The 21,185-nt window shown below is 39.6% G+C and overlaps 2 protein-coding genes across 6 annotated transcripts; one reads left to right on the top strand and one right to left on the bottom strand.

Moving 5' to 3' along the window:
- The first annotated feature begins 595 nt into the window (after nt 1-595).
- LOC131308523 (RGG repeats nuclear RNA binding protein A-like) lies at nt 596-9,493 on the top strand. Of its 5 annotated transcripts, none has more exons than XR_009194466.1 (8): nt 609-1,041; nt 2,813-3,134; nt 3,258-3,326; nt 3,431-3,563; nt 4,583-4,741; nt 4,838-4,894; nt 8,434-8,548; nt 8,722-9,088. XR_009194466.1 is itself a non-coding variant. In XM_058335464.1 (7 exons), the coding sequence occupies exons 1-7, from the start codon at nt 855-857 to the stop codon at nt 9,239-9,241; spliced, it is 1,119 nt and encodes a 372-aa protein (XP_058191447.1). In that variant the 5' UTR covers nt 596-854; the 3' UTR covers nt 9,242-9,493. The 5 variants fall into 5 exon arrangements, 2 of the variants coding, with proteins under 2 accessions (XP_058191447.1, XP_058191451.1); XR_009194464.1 differs by having other exon boundaries at nt 8,677-9,088; XR_009194465.1 differs by having other exon boundaries at nt 8,434-8,553.
- Nucleotides 9,494-10,846: 1,353 nt separating this feature from the next.
- Nucleotides 10,847-20,608, bottom strand: LOC131308514 (ras-related protein RABD2a-like). Its single transcript, XM_058335456.1, has 8 exons — nt 20,368-20,608; nt 14,562-14,634; nt 13,189-13,236; nt 13,038-13,085; nt 12,694-12,765; nt 12,432-12,587; nt 12,212-12,315; nt 10,847-11,252 (listed from the first exon to the last, which is right to left on the bottom strand). The coding sequence occupies exons 1-8, from the start codon at nt 20,550-20,552 to the stop codon at nt 11,156-11,158; spliced, it is 783 nt and encodes a 260-aa protein (XP_058191439.1). The 5' UTR covers nt 20,553-20,608; the 3' UTR covers nt 10,847-11,155.
- Between the last annotated feature and the right edge of the window lie 577 nt (nt 20,609-21,185).

Genomic DNA, 21,185 nt, shown 5'->3' with positions numbered 1-21,185 from the left:
TGTCCGTAATTGGTAAAAGTTTTAATCAACTGTGGGTAGTAGAAATTGGGCTGCGAATAGTGGCGCCCAGAGAAAATGGTTAAAGAAAAAGAAAAGGTGGAGAAAATTGAGTGAAAATTTTCTATTTTATTTTTCTCTAATTTTTCATATTTCCCCTCTTTTTTTACAACCAACCAAACAAACAAAAGAACGGAATTCTTTTTTAATTTTCTTTTCTTTTCTCCTTAGAGTATCTGCAATTCACCTCTATTTCTCAAAAATAGAGGATGAATGTGACACATTGAGGGGAGATTTTATAATTTATTCTCTTTTTTCTTCACTTTTTGTAATTTTTGGGAGAATTTTTTAGGGACCCACTGTCCTTTTTAGAGTTTGGTCCTCTAAAAGTAAATTTGGTCTTCTAAAAATGGAGGATCAAAAGTAAATTTGGAGTACAAAATTTTTCCAAAACTCTAAAAAGGACGATGGGTCCCTCAAAAATTCTCCCAAAAAATACAAAAACTGAAGAAAAAGTGAAATAAATTACAAAATCTTCCCTCAATGTGTTACATCCATCCTCTATTTTGGATATATTGGAGATGCTCTTATAAAATTAGGATTCCCACACACCCCACTCTCTCTCTCTCTTCTCTCTCTATAGTCTCTCCACCCGCGCCCTCTCACTCTCTCACTTAACAGTCGTCATCGACGCCTAGGGTCTCACCGAACCACTCCCTCTATCAAATTGTTCTTCTGTTTGTTTTTTCTTCACTGCTAGCAGATCTGAATCAACGGATGGCTGTGAAGTGGAGCTAGGGTTTCGCAGTCGCCTTTTCGAAGTCTTGATTTTTCTTGTGGCGGGGTTTGGATTGGAAATGGCGACTGTGAACCCTTTCGATTTGCTGGGCGACGACGACAACGACGACCCGTCGCACCTGATCGCTGCTGCTCAGCAGCAGAAGATCGCGCAGCCCAAAAAGATCCTCGCTCCGACTCAAGCCCCGGCTCAGCAAGCCAAGCCGGCCAAGTTTCCCGCCAAGCCTCTCCCTCCAGCTCAAGCTGGTAAGCTCAATTCATTTTCATGTGAAATGAATAAAAGGATCGAGCTTAACTAGTGTTCTGCATTTAACTAGGCTCGAATTGACGGACAAATCACTTGAAGAAGACATTTTGATTTTCAATGTTAGTCAATTTTCTGAGCTTGTCTTTAGCTGGGTTGTAACAATACCTGGCTAATGAAGATAGGTTTGTAATCGCCTTTCACTTAAAGCTTGTTTCGAGCTCAGCATGAATGGCAAACAATGCAATGTCTTGTTGCTGTTTTCAAAATGACTTTTCAGACAATATTGTAGTCAATATGAATACCAATTGTTGGTACTACGTACATACGGTAATAGTTCCTCATTTTTTAATAGTTTTTTTTTTGGAAATTTGCCCAAATGAATTGTTTGTTGAGTGATTCAAATAAATTATAATGGAAGTTTGTTAAGGTTCCAAGCAAAGTTTGATGTGTATTCCATTTGTTCAGCTTCAGCCTTTAGTGAAATGGTTGCAGCGTCAGAAATGTTAGGCTGCCGTGACTTATAATATGGAAGATGTTTATTGAGCTTCATTTGCTTGTGGAGATTTTTTCTTTTTTGTGTTTTTTTCCTTTTGTTCCATGGGTTATGAATCGGTGGGATATGTGAAGTATATGTGTTGCTTATGCACTGCAGATGCTTTGATTGCTTTATCCTTAAGACAAGGAATGAGTTGCGGTTCTTTTATTGATATTGTTTAGTATTTATTGATGGCATTTATTTTTTCTTAGCATTGGCATGTGCAAATAATGTTTAGAATTTGATGCAATCCATTTCGAAGCTGATTATGAAAATGTGCATATATTGAAGCACTTACTGCATAAAATGAAAGCTACAAGGAGGATGTTTGTTTCTTTCTTAACGTTTATTTTTTTGAGCTATGAAAGACAACATTGAGGTAAAACTTTTGTAATAGGCAAAAGTTTGAACCTCCCAAACAGTGATGGTTGTGTGATTTCTTAGTTTTTGAATCATGGTGTTGGAGTTTGTCCCACATCAGTTAATTATCTTTTCCAAAAACTAGTATATGAGCCTGAGCGGCATCTCCACTCCTTGCCAATTGGTTTGGAGTTAGATGTTTTAACATGGTATCAGAACTAGGCTTTCGGAGAATTTGTTCCCCCTTGTTTGTGCCATAAGTGTACCGTTGTTTGTTGTGATCCAATTGTTATGAATTGTTTGTTTACCTCTCCCCATGCGAGTTGGGGGTCGCACGTGCGGGGAATTGTTGGAGTTTGTCTCACATCGGTTAATACCGTTAATTATCTCTTCCAAAAACTAGTATATGAGCCTAGGCAGCCTCTCCACTCCTTGCCAATTGGTTTAGAGTTGGATGCTTTAACACATGGCATCATGGATTTCGTAGCACAATCTTTGTTTGGTTTTTCTCATGATGCTAATTATACAGAACATAAATGATGCGTGTGGTTTGGACCAATTCTTTTTATGCGGATAATGGGACGTCAACTTGACTGAATACCACCCATTTTGTTCTCTCCCCCAGCATTCGTTTGGACTTATTTTATTTGCCATTGGCTGATTCATTTCCTCCCTTCATATTGTAGACCATTTACCACGTATCTGAAATGTTTTTTATGCTACTTGGTCAATATCGGTATATTGGTCTAATGTTGTTCTGTTACACAGCATATTGAACCATGTGTAGTTTGTGTTATCCATATTTGGCTTTCGCATTTTTTTGTCTCCACTCTTTCTTATTATTTTTCATGTTACTTAAACTCTCTTTTGAGTAGTGACGGAGGCAAAGACTGGAGCAGGACGTGGTGGTGGGCCTGGCGGCAGAGGTGGCGAACGTGGATCTGGGCGCGGTCGTTCTGGAGGTGGATTCAGAGACTCAACGAATAATGAGAAGTCATTTAGCAATATTAAATTTTCTGGCAATCAAGGTACTAGTCATGAGGCAGATACTGGGAAGCCCACTGAAAAGCGTGGTGGCTATGGTGAACCACACGGTTCTTTCCGTGGTGGCTATCATGGTGGTTTTAATAATGAAGAAATGGGAGACGGGGAACGCACACGTAGGGCATTTGAACGGCGTAGTGGAACTGGACGAGGGTAAATATATTTGCCCTTATGAGGTTTATACAACAATTTGGGGTGTCATCCATTTGTTAATGATCTCCATATGATGTCTTGAGGCATCCGCGTTTACTCTTCCTGTCTTTGTCATATGTGCAGGAATCAGACCACCAAACGTGAAGGAGCTGGTCGGGGAAATTGGGGAACAAGGAATGATGAATTTGCTCAGTTAGTATTCCTTACCTGCTTAAATTTTCCGTTGGACTTTTGGGTAGTTTATTTTGTTTGAATCATGCGACATGTTGGTATGAATGATATTTTACTTTACTCAGAGTGACCGAGGAAGTTACCAATGAAGTTGAGAAAAATCAAGGAGCTGAGATGCCCTCAGGAGAGGAGGGTGCTGGTGATGTCAACAAGCAGTCTCCTGCAAATGAAGCTGAAGAAAAAGAACCCGAAGATAAGGTGAATGTTTTCTTACATAATGTAAATGTGTCGATAATTCAAATGCTTAGGTTCTTAAGTATCAATCGATAATACTAAGTTGATAGCCTGAGGTAAAGATATGTGGAATAGCCTGAGTTTTTGTGTTTATGGGATTGTCTTCTGAGATCATGTTGGAGCCGCCATCATCTTTCCTCATCTCCCCCTGTTGGATCAATCGAATTAAAAGATTGAAGATGTCTACTTTTCCTAACGAAGTTAATTACGTGTTTTCTTGTGTTGATGGACATCGAGATTTTGTTCCGGTTGGTGGCATAATATCGGGATTGAGGCTGTTTCAAAATTATCCACGTCGGTCTTTTTTTTTCTTATTTGATTCTGTGGTTGTTAAATTTTCTAGAGTTTACTGCCTTTTGACTTCAAAGACAAAGGATTTAACTTTTAAGGACTTCTTACTTTGAGTTTCCAGTAATACAAGTTGCTGGCTTTTGATTTCGGCAACAAAAGAGTAAATGAATTTTTGTTGAAGATATTGTTAATACAGAAACATTATCCAGTTTTGAAATTTGTTAAAGATGAGAAAAGATCAGGAGGTTGTGGTACAAAGGAAGCAAGATGTCATATTGGTTTGGATGTATGTAATGGTGTTGTGACTGGAGCCAATTATTTGGCATCTTAAGTTGGTCGTTAAAGGGGAACACTGGTGACATTTATAGAACTGATCTCATAGCTGGTTTGATCATGGGGTGCTTTCATGTAGCAGCCTAGAAATGCTTTATTGGGACTTTGCGGATATTTTCATGTTCTGGAGAGAGATTATCAACCTACAGTTGGTATGCTATTATGGCTGATAGGAGCAGCGAGGAGACACTTATCAGATCTTTCAGTTGGAAAATCTTGTTTTGTAATCAACATAGATGTTCTACTGCCTATGTGAATTTTTGGAATAGGAACTCTATGTCTAAAGACACCCATCTTTTTAACTAGCATGATGCAACATTTTTTTTATGTATCTCACATATTCTTGTGAAAAAATATAGGAGATGACACTTGAACAGTATCAGAAGGTGCTGGAAGAAAAGAGAAAAGCATTGCAGGCACTTAAAACTGAGGAGAGGAAAGTGGATGTTGACAAAGAGTTGAAATCCATGCAACAACTTTCAAACAAGAAAGACATTGATGACATCTTCGTGAAATTGGTAAAATTGGTTTGACACTCTGATTTTCGTTTTGTTGTTAGCCTCACAAACATGTTAATTATTTTTTTCCATTCTGTTTGATATTGTTGTACATAGCGTTCTGAAAAGGATAAGCGAAAAGAGATAGCTGAAAAGGAGGACAAAGCGAAAAAGGTACTGTTGTTTCCGATATGCTTTCCTTTATATTATCAAGCCTACTCATCACACTTTTTCTTTTGCGTGTATGATGGGTTGCTTGATTTAAGTGGTGAATTTGTCGGGTGCCATGGTTTGCATGCTTGCACTCCTACTTTCTCTTCCCATTTTTTTCTTTATGTTTTATTTCTTTGTTAGGCTTTCTAGCTTTCTCTATCTATTAGGTTGCTGTGATGTAGGGCCTTGCAGAGGCAAAATGAACCTGGTAGAGACTGTAAGTGTAATTGCTCCACAGTAAACAAAAATACCTTTGGCCGGCAACAAGGGAAAACCTAGGATGCTTTATCTATTTTAATAGTCATGATTCAGCTGATGCAAGTAATTTAAACTTGGCTTGAAGGAATATTTTGTCATCCTTTTGATGCAACCAACTAGGGGCATCAATAATTGCAATGAAAGGTGGCGGAGTAATCACCAAACTTAGGACAGACTAATAATATATTAAGTGGGCCTAGATATTCAAAATATATGAAGCAAGATTCGATATTTAACGGGTCATGGACTAAAAGTAAGCCCTAAGTAGCATAATTACCCTTTTGGGAAATTTCCTTAAAACATTCTGAGTGGTTACAGGTTGACAGTCCCATCGATTACTGTAGTGACAGAACAAATCTAAATTTAGACCCTTAATTATGTTCTAGTTCATGTATAAAATTTAAGCTGAGATCGTACCTGTAGAGCTTGAATACAATGTCATTTAAAAATACCAATGAAAAAGTAATTAGATATCTTGGAGCTTCGTGAGGAGATGGTAGCCCCACTGGGTTTGGAAAACTTTTTTAGAGAGACCCTTTGCCTGAATAGCAAAAGATGTAGAGGGACCTCCTCATGTGCTTGTAATATAGCCTGACCAATGTGGACCATTTAGATGCATAGTAATTACAGTCCGTGCATAAAAAATACTCTGATAATTGTTGGTGCCTCCTAGTTCATTTGTTAATTTGGACCCATAATGGGTTTGGCCATTTTATAAACACATGGAGGTCTCATCTTATGGATGTGCATATGACTATCCCATTACGTTCCATGTTTTTGGGCCTGGGATCATCTGTGGCCATCTCCTGTCACTAGGGGTGGCAAACGGACGGGTTTGGGTCAAATTGGGTAAGTTGTCAGTGGGTTGGGTCTTTAATGGGTCATTGACCCATTTAGACCCATTAACTATGAGTCTAATTACCCATACCCAACCCGACCTATTTATTTTAAAGCAAACCCGACCCGCCCATTAACCCAATTACATATATACTAAAAATTACGATCGACAAAATTAGAAAAGTAAAAAAAAATTATGATCGAAACTCATAAATTTTTTCAAAAAGACGAGAATAAGTAATTTTTTTTGTCTTATTGATTTTTTTTTGTTTTTATTCAAAAAATTATAAGTTTCGATCAAATTTTTTTACTTTTCCGATTCCTCTCATCAAAACAAATTAATAAGTCACAAAAGTTTGACACAAAACAAAAAAAAATGCAAAAAAAATTTGAATAAGGACAAAAAAATAAGTCAATTTTTTAATCCAAACCCTTTGCGGGACTATTATGAGAGAAATTTATTCACGGCGGAGCACAATTTCACAGGTCCATTCGCGCAATTAATGGATGAGATGTGTTTTCAATTTTGACTGGTCAAAATAATTGTTACCGGTCACAATTGATTTTTAATTCGGACCATTCAAAATATTTTTGGACGCGTGCGATTTAGCACAAAATAATTGAATAAAAAAGAGAGAAGGCCATGCTCCTGGGTGGGATGGGGTGGGGAGAGAGAGAGAGAGAGAGAGAGAGAGAGAAAGGGGGCCGTACACCTCGGGAAATACTTTCATTTCATTGCCCAATTGCAAGGGGAGGGGTGGGGTGGGGTGGGGTGGGGTGGGGGGAGAGAAAGAGAGGAGAGAGAGAGAGAGAGGGAGGGGGCCGTACTCCTGGGGAAATCTTTCATTGCCCAATTGCAAAAGAGACAGAATTTGGTGGGTTACTTTCATTGCCCATTGGGTCATTTAAGTTGACCCAATTGATGCCCAATTATGCCCCAATTAATAATGGGTTAGCTGGGTTTGAACCCATTCTTACCCAACTAATAAATGGGTTGGGTTGGGTCTATTTTTTAATTGATGGGTCTGGGTTTGTTAATGGGTCTGGGTTCAATTTGCCACCCCTACCTGTCACCCATGCTATTAGTCTGCCACGTGTAGAGTAACATATCTCAACCATCCATTAAACCAGAAACTCTCTCTCTCTCTCTCTCTCTCTCTCTCTCTCTCTCTCTCTCTACCATGGTATCGTCAAGAATGCCACCACCGGCAACACCCTTCACTGCCCCTCCCCATCCATTGATCACCACCTCCTCACACCCCTTACCTTTCTCCACCCTTTACCAGCATCAAAACCCAATCCTGGCCTCCCCTGCCTTTCTCTCACCGTCTCTCTGAAACACCTGTGTCTCCAAAATCCTCCACCATCCTCCTCTTTCTAAGTCATCAGATCTTGTTCTTGTTTATGCAAATGATGTGATTATCTGTCTTGACCAATTAATGTTTGAATTTTTATTTGATGAGCTTGTTGTGGGTATCTGGAGATCCTCCGCCCTTAGATGCCATTGGGGGAAACCTCAGTCCCTTAGTAACTGAGGTGGCCACCACGATTGCCACTCATTGAGTTCCATCTAAGGCTCACTCATCGCCTAGAGGAGCGAGCTCACTAAGGATACCTCCCTACCAGGTATCACCTATCTCATAAGCTCCACGAGTGCACAACGTCAATAACTATGGCGACTCCAACATCACCTAGGCCTAGAGCAGGGCCTAGGTGCTTCGCACGGGACCTAAGGAAGCATGTGGCTTGGAGGCCAGAGTAGAACGCAAGGCTTGCATCCATGAGGGGATCTCTTCCTTGATCAGCATAGATAGAGAGGGGCTCGCCTACGTCACCCGACTTCTGACGCAACCACACTGTTGCAACACCCACCCGACAAGCTGACATATGGGAGCCTGTGTCATACCTACCACTTGTCCATGATACGGGCCTCTATAGTTAACCAACCCGTCTCTTAGAGCCCCATGATACAGAGCTCCAGTTTTGATCACAACACTTAAAAAGAAACCCTGTTAGCTCGTATGTTGTTGTTCCAATGGGGGAGAAACTAACCAACTGGCTTTCCCCTCTTCCAAGACTCTTATATAAAGAGGAGCAGACACTTCATTGAAGACAAGCATTCATTGTGTTACTAGCGCACTTGCTCTGGTTTGCCACTCTCCACTGCTATCCCCCCCCCTCTCTCTAAGGCCATGTGCTCTCTCCTCCATCCCCGGTGGTCTCGAGCCTTTGTAGTGCCCGCCATATTCCCTAGGGCCACCTCAGGTACTCTTCCCTTGCCTCATATCCACAATTATACATATGGGTGTGATTTTATAGCAATACCTAATGATTTAGCACTAATATTCTATGGGATTCGATGGCTGAAAGAGTAAACCGTGTGTGTAATTGGACTATTACGGCAGATTGTAGGCCTGAGATTTGTTGCTGGGTACGTGACAGCGTAATAACACCGGGACAGGAGATGGTGACAGACAATAGGGACAAAAGATCCCAGCCCATGTTTTTGAGAGTTTCGATGTAGGGTAGTTTCTCAACTCTCTCTGCATACAATGGTTTAGGGTTTGAAGTTTTAAAGCTTGAAAACCAAATTCACACCAAGCTTCTCACTTGGTTTTTACTTATATGACCATTTTCAAGCTTGGCAGGCAGTTTTTGGCTTCTACATTTGACGAATTATAACATGATTTAAGGTAATTACGTGAGATAGCAACAAGAACCTACAAGGGGAAGGGGCTAACATGCTTTGCTTGCATTCAAGTTTGTTACCTCAATGATAAGGTAATCATAAGCGGCCTCTCTTCAAAACTGAGGCTAATAACAATTCACCTAATGGAATGGAAAGTATCTGGGAGTTGGAATGCAATATGTTTTATAAGAAATAGTAAATCTTTCCCATACTTAAATATGGAAATTCTTCAGAATGAAGTTTCCCATGTAGAAGCTAAGGATGATACGACTTTCATTGAGTACATTAATATTTGGCTTATAAGTTGACTGGTTATTTTTTGCTTGTTCTAGGCTGTCAGCATTAACGAGTTCTTAAAGCCTGCTGAAGGAGAGAAATACAACCCTCCTGGTGGCCGTGGCCGTGGGGCTCGTGGCCGTGATTCAAGAGGAGGTGGTTATGACGGAGGTAGGACAATAAGCAATGTTGTGGCAGCCCCTAAAATTGAAGATCCCGGGCAGTTCCCAACCTTGGGTGCCAAGTGAGATTCTTTGAGTGAGTTTATGTACTGGAATAATGGATTCGCCGGCTTTAGAAAGGTCCCTAATTTTTATGCCTTTGAATGTAAAAATTTTGCTGTTTCTTCATGCGTTCCCATGTAGCATCCTCTCGTGTTGGTAGTTTATGATCTTATGTTTCAGAATTTTGGGGAATTTTGGGGCACTTGAATATTAATTTTGTGGCATTCGTATTGTTGCTCGGTTTTGTTTTGAATCGATGGACAATTTAGTTCTTCAGTTTGAGTTCTACTATTAATGCTAGATGCTCTCGAGATATCGATTTTTACTAAAATGCTGTCTGGAATGTAAGAAACCATCGAGGCTTGTTTCGTCTTTTTTTCTTTTTAACAATTTTATGTTAAACCAATGGAACTCGGGGCGAACGTACCCGTGAAGCAATGTAAACACCAAAAACATACCTTCAATTTTTCTTTTGAAATATTTTCTTGAAAGCGTGAGGAAAATACGAAACATAAAGCATAGTCAAAAGAAAACAAAAAATAACACAATAGAAGACAAACATGTGTTTGATAGTGCGTCGTTTTCTGCTGTTGGTTCTTAAGATGTGTGGGTATGGTGGGATGGTGTGGAGTGGTTGTTATAAGTGCTTTTTAATTGGTTAGAAGTATTATGTCATCTGGTATGGCACGTTAAAAGTAAAGACTAAATTTTTGGAGGGACAATTACAAAAATTAGATGACATACACCACGATTTTATTTGACCAACTAAATTGTTCATTTTATAAGACTTAATGAGTACGTCAATCATACCAAATTTTAAGCTGCTCTGACATCGGGATGTATTATGGACCGATGTTCCATTAACTTAAATTTATTTCATGAGGGGATGTTTTCTCTACAATGTTCTAAGTGGGGCAATCACATGAAATCTGTTATTTACTCAACTCTGTGAAAAAGGTGTACTAGTCTTTCTGGGATGTGTACTGGGTTTGACAGTTCATTTCAACAGATTATTCAAAATCATTATATTCGTCATAAAAAATGTATTAAAATTTCAGAAAGGCAAATCGGTTACAATAATCACCAGCAACGGACTGGGAAACAAAACAAATCAAAGTCTTGTGCTTGGTCTAAATTCAGAACTTTAAATGTTCATCTCTTTTGGCCATGTATGACTGGCCAATTAATGGCGAGGGTATATATTGTCAATGCAAATGAGTTGATAGCGATGGTTATAGTCCAGATCTGAGCAAATTTTTACCTGATATAGCTGTGCGTTATTTTATTACTACAAGATCAAAAGTTGCTTTCAAGGCCATCTATCGCCACCTTGTGCACTTACTCAACTACAATGCAACCAAGAACTTGTAGAAACAGAGAATTTCTTAGAACAAGGACAAGTTGACAACCAGAACCAACCAAAAAACTTTGAAGAAAGATTAGTCTAGTAGTACTATATTATGGGGATAATATTCATTTACTCCCAAACAAATGGAAACAACTGGGGCAAATTGCAGCAATTTCAAAGCGATAATGATCTAGTCCACCTCTTGAAGCCCAATGCGTGTTCTAGCAATGGCAGCGTGGCCTTCCTCAGCAATTTTATAGAGTGAGGAAGCGCAATTGAAATTAACTAAACGATTGCAACTTCCCGTAAATTTAATGCCAGAAGCAGAATTTGTAGAGAATATAAAGTAGAACGAACAATCCTAACATTAATGAAGAAGCTTCTTTTAAACATGCTTCCATTCTATACGTAGAAGAATATGATGATTACAGGTTTTGAAAGCAGTAAGAAAAGCAAATCTAAATAAAGATAGTTGGAGTTGGAGTTGGCGTAGGCTTCCAACCAAAGATGGTGAAGACGGTACATTTACATGCTACACAGGAGCTGACGTCACCTGAGGCAGTAGAGAAAGAACTACCACTTACTTCCACTTAAGAAGAGCAGCAGCCACTGTTCTGTGCAACTGGCTGTCCACGTATATTCACTCCCGGAGGTTTGACATTGTTCATGGCTGGTTGGCTCGCCATCCTGAAATTAAGTAGAAATTAGGGGCAAATGGGGCAGATACTCTACTACTTTACATACCACTCAAGAAATGCAAAGCGAAGAGTACAAAGTGAACAAATATCGAGGAGTTGTTTTGGAGTTCGTGAACCCAATTAATACAAGCAGCCTATCTTCAAATCTATTCATTAGGTTTTCCTGCATATGAAAGGGCAGTGTTCTAAATGGTGCTCCGCGCTAGTCGGGCGGCAACCTGACGCCAAGCGCCTAGGCTGCTTAGCGATTCAGCATTTTTTTCCAAAATATTTTTTTTAGATATTTTTCAGGCAATCAAGCTCCTCCAACCCCTGCCAAGCCCACCAAGACGGCCGCCTAGCTCCGCCAAATCTCCCTTAGCCGCCTAGCTGCCTAGCCACCAAGCTCCGCCAAATCTCCCTATCCGCCGAATGAGCCGCCGAGGTTGAAATCATGGCGCCGAGCGCCTAGGCGGCCACCATTTAAAACACTGTGAAAGGGTTAGGGTTTTATTTTGAGTAGAGGATCCAGTTTAGGTTTCCCAAACCTAAATATAGACATGTTGGGTCAGATGGCTCTAATCTCAACAAAGCTTTATCTAATTGCAGACTCTGAGCTGACCTAACCATGCCATCTCTCAAGTAAATTTCAACACGAACTTGAGAACAATTGAATTCTACAACCTTAGTGAAGAGGCAACAATGGAACCTGCCCTTTCTTAAGCTCCCCAAAAGGCCCTTTCTTGAACTTTTTCGTGGACGCAGTTAGTCCCCACTTCTACCAGCACCACAACCATGGTTCAAAACATAACTCATAACAAAAATCCAGTACTTATGAGAAGCCGTTCTTCATACAACTATACATGCTACTTGTCAAGACCAATCATGTGCAAAAAAAACCTGTACCATGATTACTCTTCTTGCATTTACAAAATTTAAAAATAATAAATTGCTGACAGTGGCACCTACCTCTCTTTTATTGCAGCCGCCATAGCCATAAAAGCCTGCTCCACATTAGTAGAATCTTTTGCACTAGTCTCCATGAATGGAATACCAATTTCATCAGCAAATGCCTAAGAGAAATGAATTAAACCCATAAGACATTCTAATAATGTAAGTTTGAGATATACTCTTCAAAGTCCCAACTACCACTAAAATCCTTCACTAAGTACAACAGGGTTAGTCTTACCTTGGCCGTTTCATAAGAGACAACTTTATTTGCGGTGAGATCACACTTGTTCCCCACAAGAAGTTTGTTGACACCGTCGCTTGCATAGCGGTCAATCTCATTCAGCCATTGTTTGACATTATTGAAGCTCTCTTGGTCTGTGACATCATAAACCACCTAGAGGACGAGCCACCCCAAGGAGAATTCAGTGTTAGATCCAAAAGGCTGGTACATATATACTGAGTAGGTAACAGAAAACGGTAAATTTTAGGATAAGACTCACTATAATGCCATGCGCTCCACGGTAGTAGCTGCTAGTAATAGTCCTAAAACGTTCTTGCCCTGCAGTGTCCCACTGTTGCACATAATTGAAAAACAAAGAAGAGCACTTCTTCAGACAATAAGAAGCCACAGCCCCAGAAAGTAAAAGGTTCTAATTTAATCCTAGAAGATAATAGAACAGGCTTAGGTATGATCAGGAGGCCACTAATAGTATTAAATGAAAAATATGTTCAAATTCTGTATAATATTGGGTATGTTTAAATGGGAGAATCCCATCTAGAACCATACCACGGTAATAACAAATTAAATAGTCATAGAAACATTTAGAGAGAATACAAAACCTACAATTTGAAGTTTGATAGTCTTCCCATCTTGCTCCACAGTGCGTATTTTCTACATGGTCAAAAGACAACAGATCACAAAAAAAAAAAACCTAATTAACCATGTAACATTGAGCTATCTACTAAGCAAACTGTAAATCACTAAATCTACTCACAAAATCAACTCCAATGGTGCTTATGTAACTCTCCAAGTACGAATCATCCTACACACAAAGTGTACCAAGGAAATCATCAGGATCAAAAGGTATTGAAACGTAGAAAATCAACCAAAGCGAACACTAACCTGCCTGAATGTTGCAAAGTCATTAAAAGAGATAAACAAACGGATACAGCAATGTAGACATTAGACATAACTGATGCATCATGAACATAGATAATCACCACCACATGAGTTCATCTCAGTCCTACCTTACTAACAGGTGGAATTGTATACCTAACTTTTACCAGGTATGTTGCCCTAGTTGGATGTCATCCTTAGATTACTTCTACTATATGAAACCCAGAAGTAGGTTCAAAGCGTCAATACTGAAAAAGAATAAGAAAGTTACAGTATAAAGCCACAATTCTGCTGGTGCAGCCAGCGGTAACCTAAGGCTATTGAATCTGAAAGCAAAATCATTAGCTCATTATTTTGGTTTGTTATCAGAACTGGGAGCAAAAAAGGAAACACATGGCAATCCCAGTCATGTTGAGCATCCGATTTAAGTACCAACTATATGCTAGTCAAGGTCTGTTGCATAACATAAGCCATGAATGATATATATCACAGTCGAGATAGGAAATTAATTCCAAACAAAGGAGTTACATACAGAATTATAGGCACAACTGCATGAGCATCATGAAGCTGTTAAAGGTACAGATCTAACCGGAATTTGGACCCAAATAGAACTCTATATGGGTCCAAATGAAATACCTTTAATTTCAGGTGTTGAAGACTAAATTCAGGAGTGAAAAAAGATGCATAAAGTCCATTTGAATGGAAACAAGTTAAAGAAGTGTAGGAAGATGTGGAACACCATTGATAAGCTATTCAAATTACAGTGTTAGTTACCAGACATCTTGAAGGCCCTTAATAACTACAATTTATGTTTTAGTGTTTGTATTGGGGAGGGGGTTGACAATTCTTGAATATTGGGTGGGCTATAGCCATCACCCACCTACCCGCAGATCCAGTATTGGCTGCAACCATTTCCATAAATAAGTGTGTTTGACATTGCATCTCCACTACTCCCACGGGCCCTGAAAATGTCCATGGACTCAAACTATCCCAAATTTAATAAAAATTTAACCATGACTGGACACCTTAAAGTATACTAAAGCAGAAGCCTTAGATGTTCTGTAAAAGGATGAATCAGTTTCATTCTCCAAGTAAACAAACTTTTTTTGCAGCTACGGAAAGACCAGTCATCCATGGTAAACCATACTCAATAGGAAAGTAGCTCCAAAGATTTTAGCTAAATCCAATAACTTAGCAATTCAACAGTCAAAAGCCATTTAGTTTGAGCCGAACAATATTCTCAGAACTTACAGAAAATCTCAGAAGAAGACACGATTTGCCAACACCGGAATCTCCAATGAGTAAAAGCTTGAAGAGATAGTCACTGCAAAACAAAGCAACGAGAAAATTCAATTTTAGGCATTAAATGGGTCCCAGAATACAAAACATGCGCATACTCAATCCCATCCATCATATCCCAAACGTCTTGCTCTACTTTCTTTCTTTTATTCATCCAACAAAAGATAACCTCAATTTTGGAGGAATGGTTCGCCGGCATAACATCCCTTGAGTTCCTTGATTTTTGAAGGCATAGGAGGGCCGCTATTTTAGTGGTGAAACTTTCTAAGGCAGCAACTTAATACATATATTGCCAAATGTTAGGTCTATCTCTAGTCCTCCCCCGCCTATACCCCAATTGATTGGATATTACATGGGTATTGTTATTGTTGTGTGTGGTGTTGTAACAAAGGATAACTTCAAGAACCTCCTTAATACTAGCTATACAATTACCTTGCATTGGAACCTAAGGCCTTTCACTTGCAGGGTATCAAAAACTCTTTCTGTTAATTAACAGCTTCTAAGGTGACACCTTCCCAAAATAATTAAGAATCAATAGATTGTCATGCACAGTGCTAAACAGACCAGCTTAACTAGCCATTACACTTAATCGCAGGTCCAGATGACAGAACACAGCGATATATAAGAGTTCAAGAATGTTCCACTACCATGGATGGAATTACATAACAATTGAAACCCTGTGATAGGTATAAACTGACCTTCGGAAACCACTTCATCACTCTGGTACCATCAATTCTAACCTAAAACTTTCACCACTTTGTGTCATAATCCTTATGTAAATACATAGTTCAATTAAAATAGGCTCCAAATTCTTTTGCCAATCAGTCTCCAAACAAACAACAAAGGATGCTATATTCAAGTTATTACAATTACAACACAATTAGAAGGGGGCAGCTGTAAAAAAGCATAAACCACACATGCCAACTCAGATTAAAATTGCCCTCCTTACTACTGCAGCTTTGCAATATATTTTCAACCCTAAGAACTCATAACTAAGGCCACACACTTGTGCACAATGGAATATGGTAAATAAAAGTCTGGCAGTCCACTATAAGAAACTCTCAAGAGGTGAATTTTGATTACACTATTTCATATGAAATTGTGGTCTGCTTACTAATCATGGTATTCATGTTCCGGTAAACTTTCTCCCCAGGCCCAATGTGAGTGGTGTCCAGGGTTAGCTTTAGTTTCTAAGGTCCTAAGCAAATTCAAAGGTAGGGCCTCTATAAAAATTTCCATTGTTCTAAAAGTCGGCCCAGACGGCCACCTAGTTAGCGGCTAGGCACTCACTCAACGTGTACATTTTAGGGTCTAGGCATTACTAAGGCGTTTCGTGCATTAATCAGGATTTAGTGGGGGAAAATCGGCTAGGCAGGGAATGGGGATTAGTCAGCTAGTTGGCAACAGTCTGCAGGTCTATTTCATAAATCTTAAAAACTTTAGAGTTAAATGTGTGATAGTGGAAAATATGGGGGGTTAAGTGTTATTTTTATAAATAAAACATATATCATGTAGATTCGTTTGTTAAGTACTTAATTTCATTTTGTTTTGAACTTTGTAAATCAAACTTCCTATTTGAATAGTTATTTGTTACTACTTACTTCAATAGAAAATCTGACTAATGTCTAGGCCCCAATTAGTCCCCGACTAGTCGGCTTACGCGCTAGGCGCCTCACTTCTCCTCGACTAGCACCTAACAATTTCTAGACCATTGAATTTTCACATAAAAATAAGAAAATAGTTCATTGTAAGGATTCAACAGGATAAAATATAGCCTTGTTAATCCATATTTTGGAGAACTTCAGTCTATAATGAGAAAAGGAATCTAACAAATATCAATCCATAATAAATTTGAAGTAGTTGCTGCAAATTCGCTCTTAAAATTACCCTTCTCGCATTTTCGGATGCTAAATTACCACATGTATGTTCAAGCTTATCTACCATATGGTGCCATATCAATTTGCGAAAGTATTAATTGAACTTAACTTTCTATTTGTTTGTCCTTTGAACTAATTACTGATAGATCTTCCACCCACCCAAAAGAAAGAAAGAAAACAAGGAACCAAAATACATGCATGTTCCAAACGCTGAAAGTAAGGTACAAAACAAAATTGAGTTTTGTTAGGACATTACTCACACGTTATTACGCAGTAATATAGAATAAATAATTTTTGGCCCCACATTCAAGAACTTACTTTTATCTTGAAATTGGAAATCAGGACTGTACCTAAAGGGTTTGGTAATGTTGGAATCAAGTAGGGCTCTTCATTCGATTCATTCAACAAAAAAATTGCTTTTGGGATAGGTATAAGGGCGACATCTTGATGTGGGGCCTTGCTTTCGAGCCAAAATCTTGAGCACAAACAACCAGCTTGTTAACAAGTTTCAATGGCCTGCTCTGATGTTTATCAACCCAAAACATTGAAAACCAACACTAATTTTGAGCTGAAGTTACAACCGAACATCTTTGTTAATAATAAGAAACCACTAGTCAAAGCCTAAGTTAGAGCTGTTGGAATGTGTCCCACATCGCCTGGACATGCCCCATCTGTGCTGGTTATAAGGCCCAAGTTTTCCTCTTCTTAACACTTGGGTTTTAAGGAGTAGTGTAGGCTGGACTTTTCAACTTGGTATCAGAGCTTGGTTGGGCCTTTGTTTGGTGGACCGTTGTCCCGTTGTCATGTGTTGTGGTCCAGGAGGGTGTGTTGGAATGTGTCCCACATCGCCTGGACATGTTCCATCTGTGCTGGTTATAAAGCCCCAGTTTCCCTCTTCTTAACACCTGGGTTTCAAGGAGTAGTGTTGGCTGGGCTTTAACCAGACGACGCTCAACAGACCCATCAGGATGATATTTGACTGTAAAGACCCACCAACAGTAGACTTTCCTAGCGCAAAAGGAACCAATTCCTAAGTGTCATTGTCATGGAGAGCAAACATCTCATGAAAGAGAGGTAAGAGTTGTCTTCTATTTTTAAGTCATTTTATACGAAGATCAAAACTCAGTTTGATAATTGCATTCATATATTTCGTTCTGACATTGTAGGTGAATATTTTCATAATTCTCTTTCTAAGTTTTTTGATGATCATGGTATAATTCACCAATCTTCTTGTGCTCGAACTCCACAACAAAATGGAGTTGCCGAAAGCAAGATTAGACATTTATCGGAGGTTATGCGTGCTCTGTTATTCCAAATGCAAGTTCCTAAGTCTTACTGGAGTTATGCTGTTCTTACGGCATGTTATTTGATCAATCGTATGCCATCTAGAGTCCTAGGCGGTCAAATACCCCATACAATTTTATTTCCTGATCGGTCTCTCCACTCATTACCCCTACGAGTGTTCGGGTGAACTTGTTATGTTCATGCTTTTGATCGTGACCGGGACAAACTTGATCCACGATCAATTCGGTGTATTTTCATGGGATACTCGCGCACTCAGAAAGGGAATACGTGTTATTCACCGTCTCTTCGTCGTCATTTTGTTTGTGTTGATGTCACGTTTAATGAGTCATTACCTTTTTACTCTGGTCACCGTACTCCAATTGAGAGTTGAAAACCCCAACCCATACTACTCCTTAAAACCCAGGTGTTAAGAAGAGGGAAACTGAGGCCTTATAACTAGCACAAATGGGACATGTCCAGGCGATGTGAGACACATTCCAACACACCCTCCCAGACCACAACACATGACAACTGGAAAACGGTCCACTAAACAAAGGCCCAACCAATCTCTGGGACCAAGTTGAAAAACCCAGCCCACACTACTCCTTAAAACCCAGGTGTTAAGAAGAGGGAAACTGAGGCCTTATAACCAGGGGCATGTCTAGGCGATGTGGGACACATTCCAACAAGAGCCACATTTGTCAACATACTTGTCAGAAACCATTAGTAAAACCTTTGAGGCATCACTACGAATGATTCTTTTTTGTGGATTATCACCAGCAACACCAATAAAGTGGAGAGAAAATTATGACACCAATGCACCTAACACTAGGATTGACCAAGAATTTGAGATGAGGCCCAATTGTTCAGAATTCAGATGGGTCAAGTCTGAATGCCTTCTTGTTTGGGCAAGCATCCCTTCGTTATAAACGAACAAGAACACATGGCGGGCCATGATACGATAATTGGCCAAATGATGAGACAATAGTCACATGGAGAGTATGTCATGCAGGCCAACTAACTAAAAGTCAAAGATTACGCAACTGGAAGGGAACCAGATGAGAAATTTAGGTTTTGCAGGACTTCGCATATGCAACAGTTAGCTCACATGATTGACACAGCAACCTTGGCACGCAAGGCTAATGCACTACCATAAAGGTATAAACTACTATAAAGGGCATGATCTCAACCCTAAATGGTACGCCATCTTCTTTACTCAGGATAACTTCCGTACTTGCCTTATTGAGCTATCAATAACTACTTAGGCATCAAAGTTTTCTCCAGCTACTCTGCTGTGTTAGGATTGTCACACACGCACACGATTTACGAGTATAAAACAGTAAAGAATCAACACAGAGATATACGTGGTTTTCCAAAACCGAGTACGTCCACGGGAGCGAGAGCGGCTGCTGTTCTTTATTATCACAGTATGAATTAGGGTTTACAAAATAGAGTATTTATACCGACTCTATTCTAACTCTAATCTGGTATTTGGTCTGTATCCCAAAAATACCCCTGTACGAACCGTACCGTACCGCGGGGGCATTGCCCCCTGCACCCCCCAATTACGGAACACCTGGGCCTTCAGCCCAGTCTACTTTCACTGGATCATCGGCAATGGGCTAGATGCCATCCCTCTGCTACGCTCTGACATCTGGCCTTTTTTCTAGAACTCCTTAGTATCTCTTCATATTTAACATATGAGCCATAGTTCTAACATGCTGGTTAGCAATAACCATAGATCTTCATTGTTTATTGCTCAGTTAGATTCAAAGGAGGTTTAACCAAATGAGTTTGTGATTACTCGTTCAGGATTTTGCATAATCTACTCCTGCATATGTATCATCTGCCGCATTCAAGGCATAGTATATCCATAGCACAACACCTTTTTTTTTTTTTGAGAAGTACAATACAATCAAGAAAACAAAACCGAAAAAAGACCCCCTACAAAAACCGAACCAAAGGAAAGGAAGGAACCTAAGGAAGTCTATCCCTACGGATCATCTCTTGAAGGGCTTGAGAGATGAGCAGCCGGCATACTAAAAAATATGAAGCCAACCGATGCACCCCTTTGTTTTTCTCCCTGCCACACCCCGAGAAAGACCATTGCCGTGACGCCGCCCAAAACGGCATTTCCTCTACCAAAGGTTAAAGGGCTAATTTTCTAAAGTTATTGGCACTGGGAATTCTTAGAGCCCATGCCTCCGTCATCAAAGTTGACGAAGCTCAGCCAAAGTTGATAAACTGAGCTGCAGGAGGGGTTGTAGGTAGAAAGGGAAAGTCCAAGTAGAGGCCGGCACAAACTTCTTAACTATTAAAAAATCTAATTGACCAAGAGTTCAACGCTAAAACTTAAGCCACGCCCCAATAAACGAATTTAGGTTTAGACTTTCTGAATCTAGGGTTACTATACGAGCTCAACAATCATCGTCCAAATTAAGCATCCAATTGACCATGCATAGGAGGAATAGACACCCAAAATTAAAACCGAAAATAAAAATTACAAAAAAAAACGTATGTACAACAGATTCAGTAAATTCATTCCCAAATTATGGAACCTAAATTAAAATAAAATTTAGAGGAGTAATGGAACTTACTACTCCGAATTCATGGCTGCGATTCTGATCGATGAAGTACAATGGTTGCCGGGAATAGTTTTGGTTTTGCGGCTAAAAACGGTCAGAATCTGACAAATCTTTGCTGGATGAATCTGCACGAGAGAGAGAGAGAGAGAGAGAGAGAGAGGAGAGAGACGGCAAATTGGGAGAGGAGCACGTTTCATAAGCAGCGAAGACGAAGCTAACGACTTTGTTTGGTTGGTAGTTTAGTTTTAGCATTGAGTGAAAAAAAAATAAAGGAGAATGATTGAAGAGATTACTAATGGCTTATTTACTTTTTTGGTCACCAAAGTATTTTCGTCGTGCCACTTTGGTTCCTAATATTCCAATTGTAAACATTGCATCCCCAACGTATCAATTTTGTGTTTAAATGGTCCCTAGAGGTCACGCCGTTCATTCCCTCCGTCAAAATGAAGGGCAAATTTGGTATTTCACCACCCCATAGCTTTATTTTTTTTTTTTGGTCCCCAAAGTATTTTCGCCGTGCCACTTTGGTCCTCAAAGTATTTCCTCCGTGCCATTTTGGTCCCCAATATTATACCAATTGCCAGTCAGAAGTGGTGGAAGGACTGATGTGGAGGTAAGGGGTGGTGGAGACTAGGATACACAGATCTGCGAGTTTTAACAAAGTAATCCTGTCGACACGACACAACACAAGTGTGGGATACGTACGGGACCCGGCAAAAAAAAAATCGTCGCCGCATCCGTTGTAGAACGACGTTCTTCTACTGCGCTGTTTTTTTTTCCTCCTTTTCAATTAGGGTTTATTTTATTTGTGGCTTTAGGGTTTGTTTTAT

Source organism: Rhododendron vialii, chromosome 1a (assembly GCF_030253575.1).
Source record: "Rhododendron vialii isolate Sample 1 chromosome 1a, ASM3025357v1".
NCBI classification, from domain to species: domain Eukaryota; kingdom Viridiplantae; phylum Streptophyta; class Magnoliopsida; order Ericales; family Ericaceae; genus Rhododendron; species Rhododendron vialii.
This window is presented reverse-complemented; position numbering and strand designations above follow the sequence as displayed.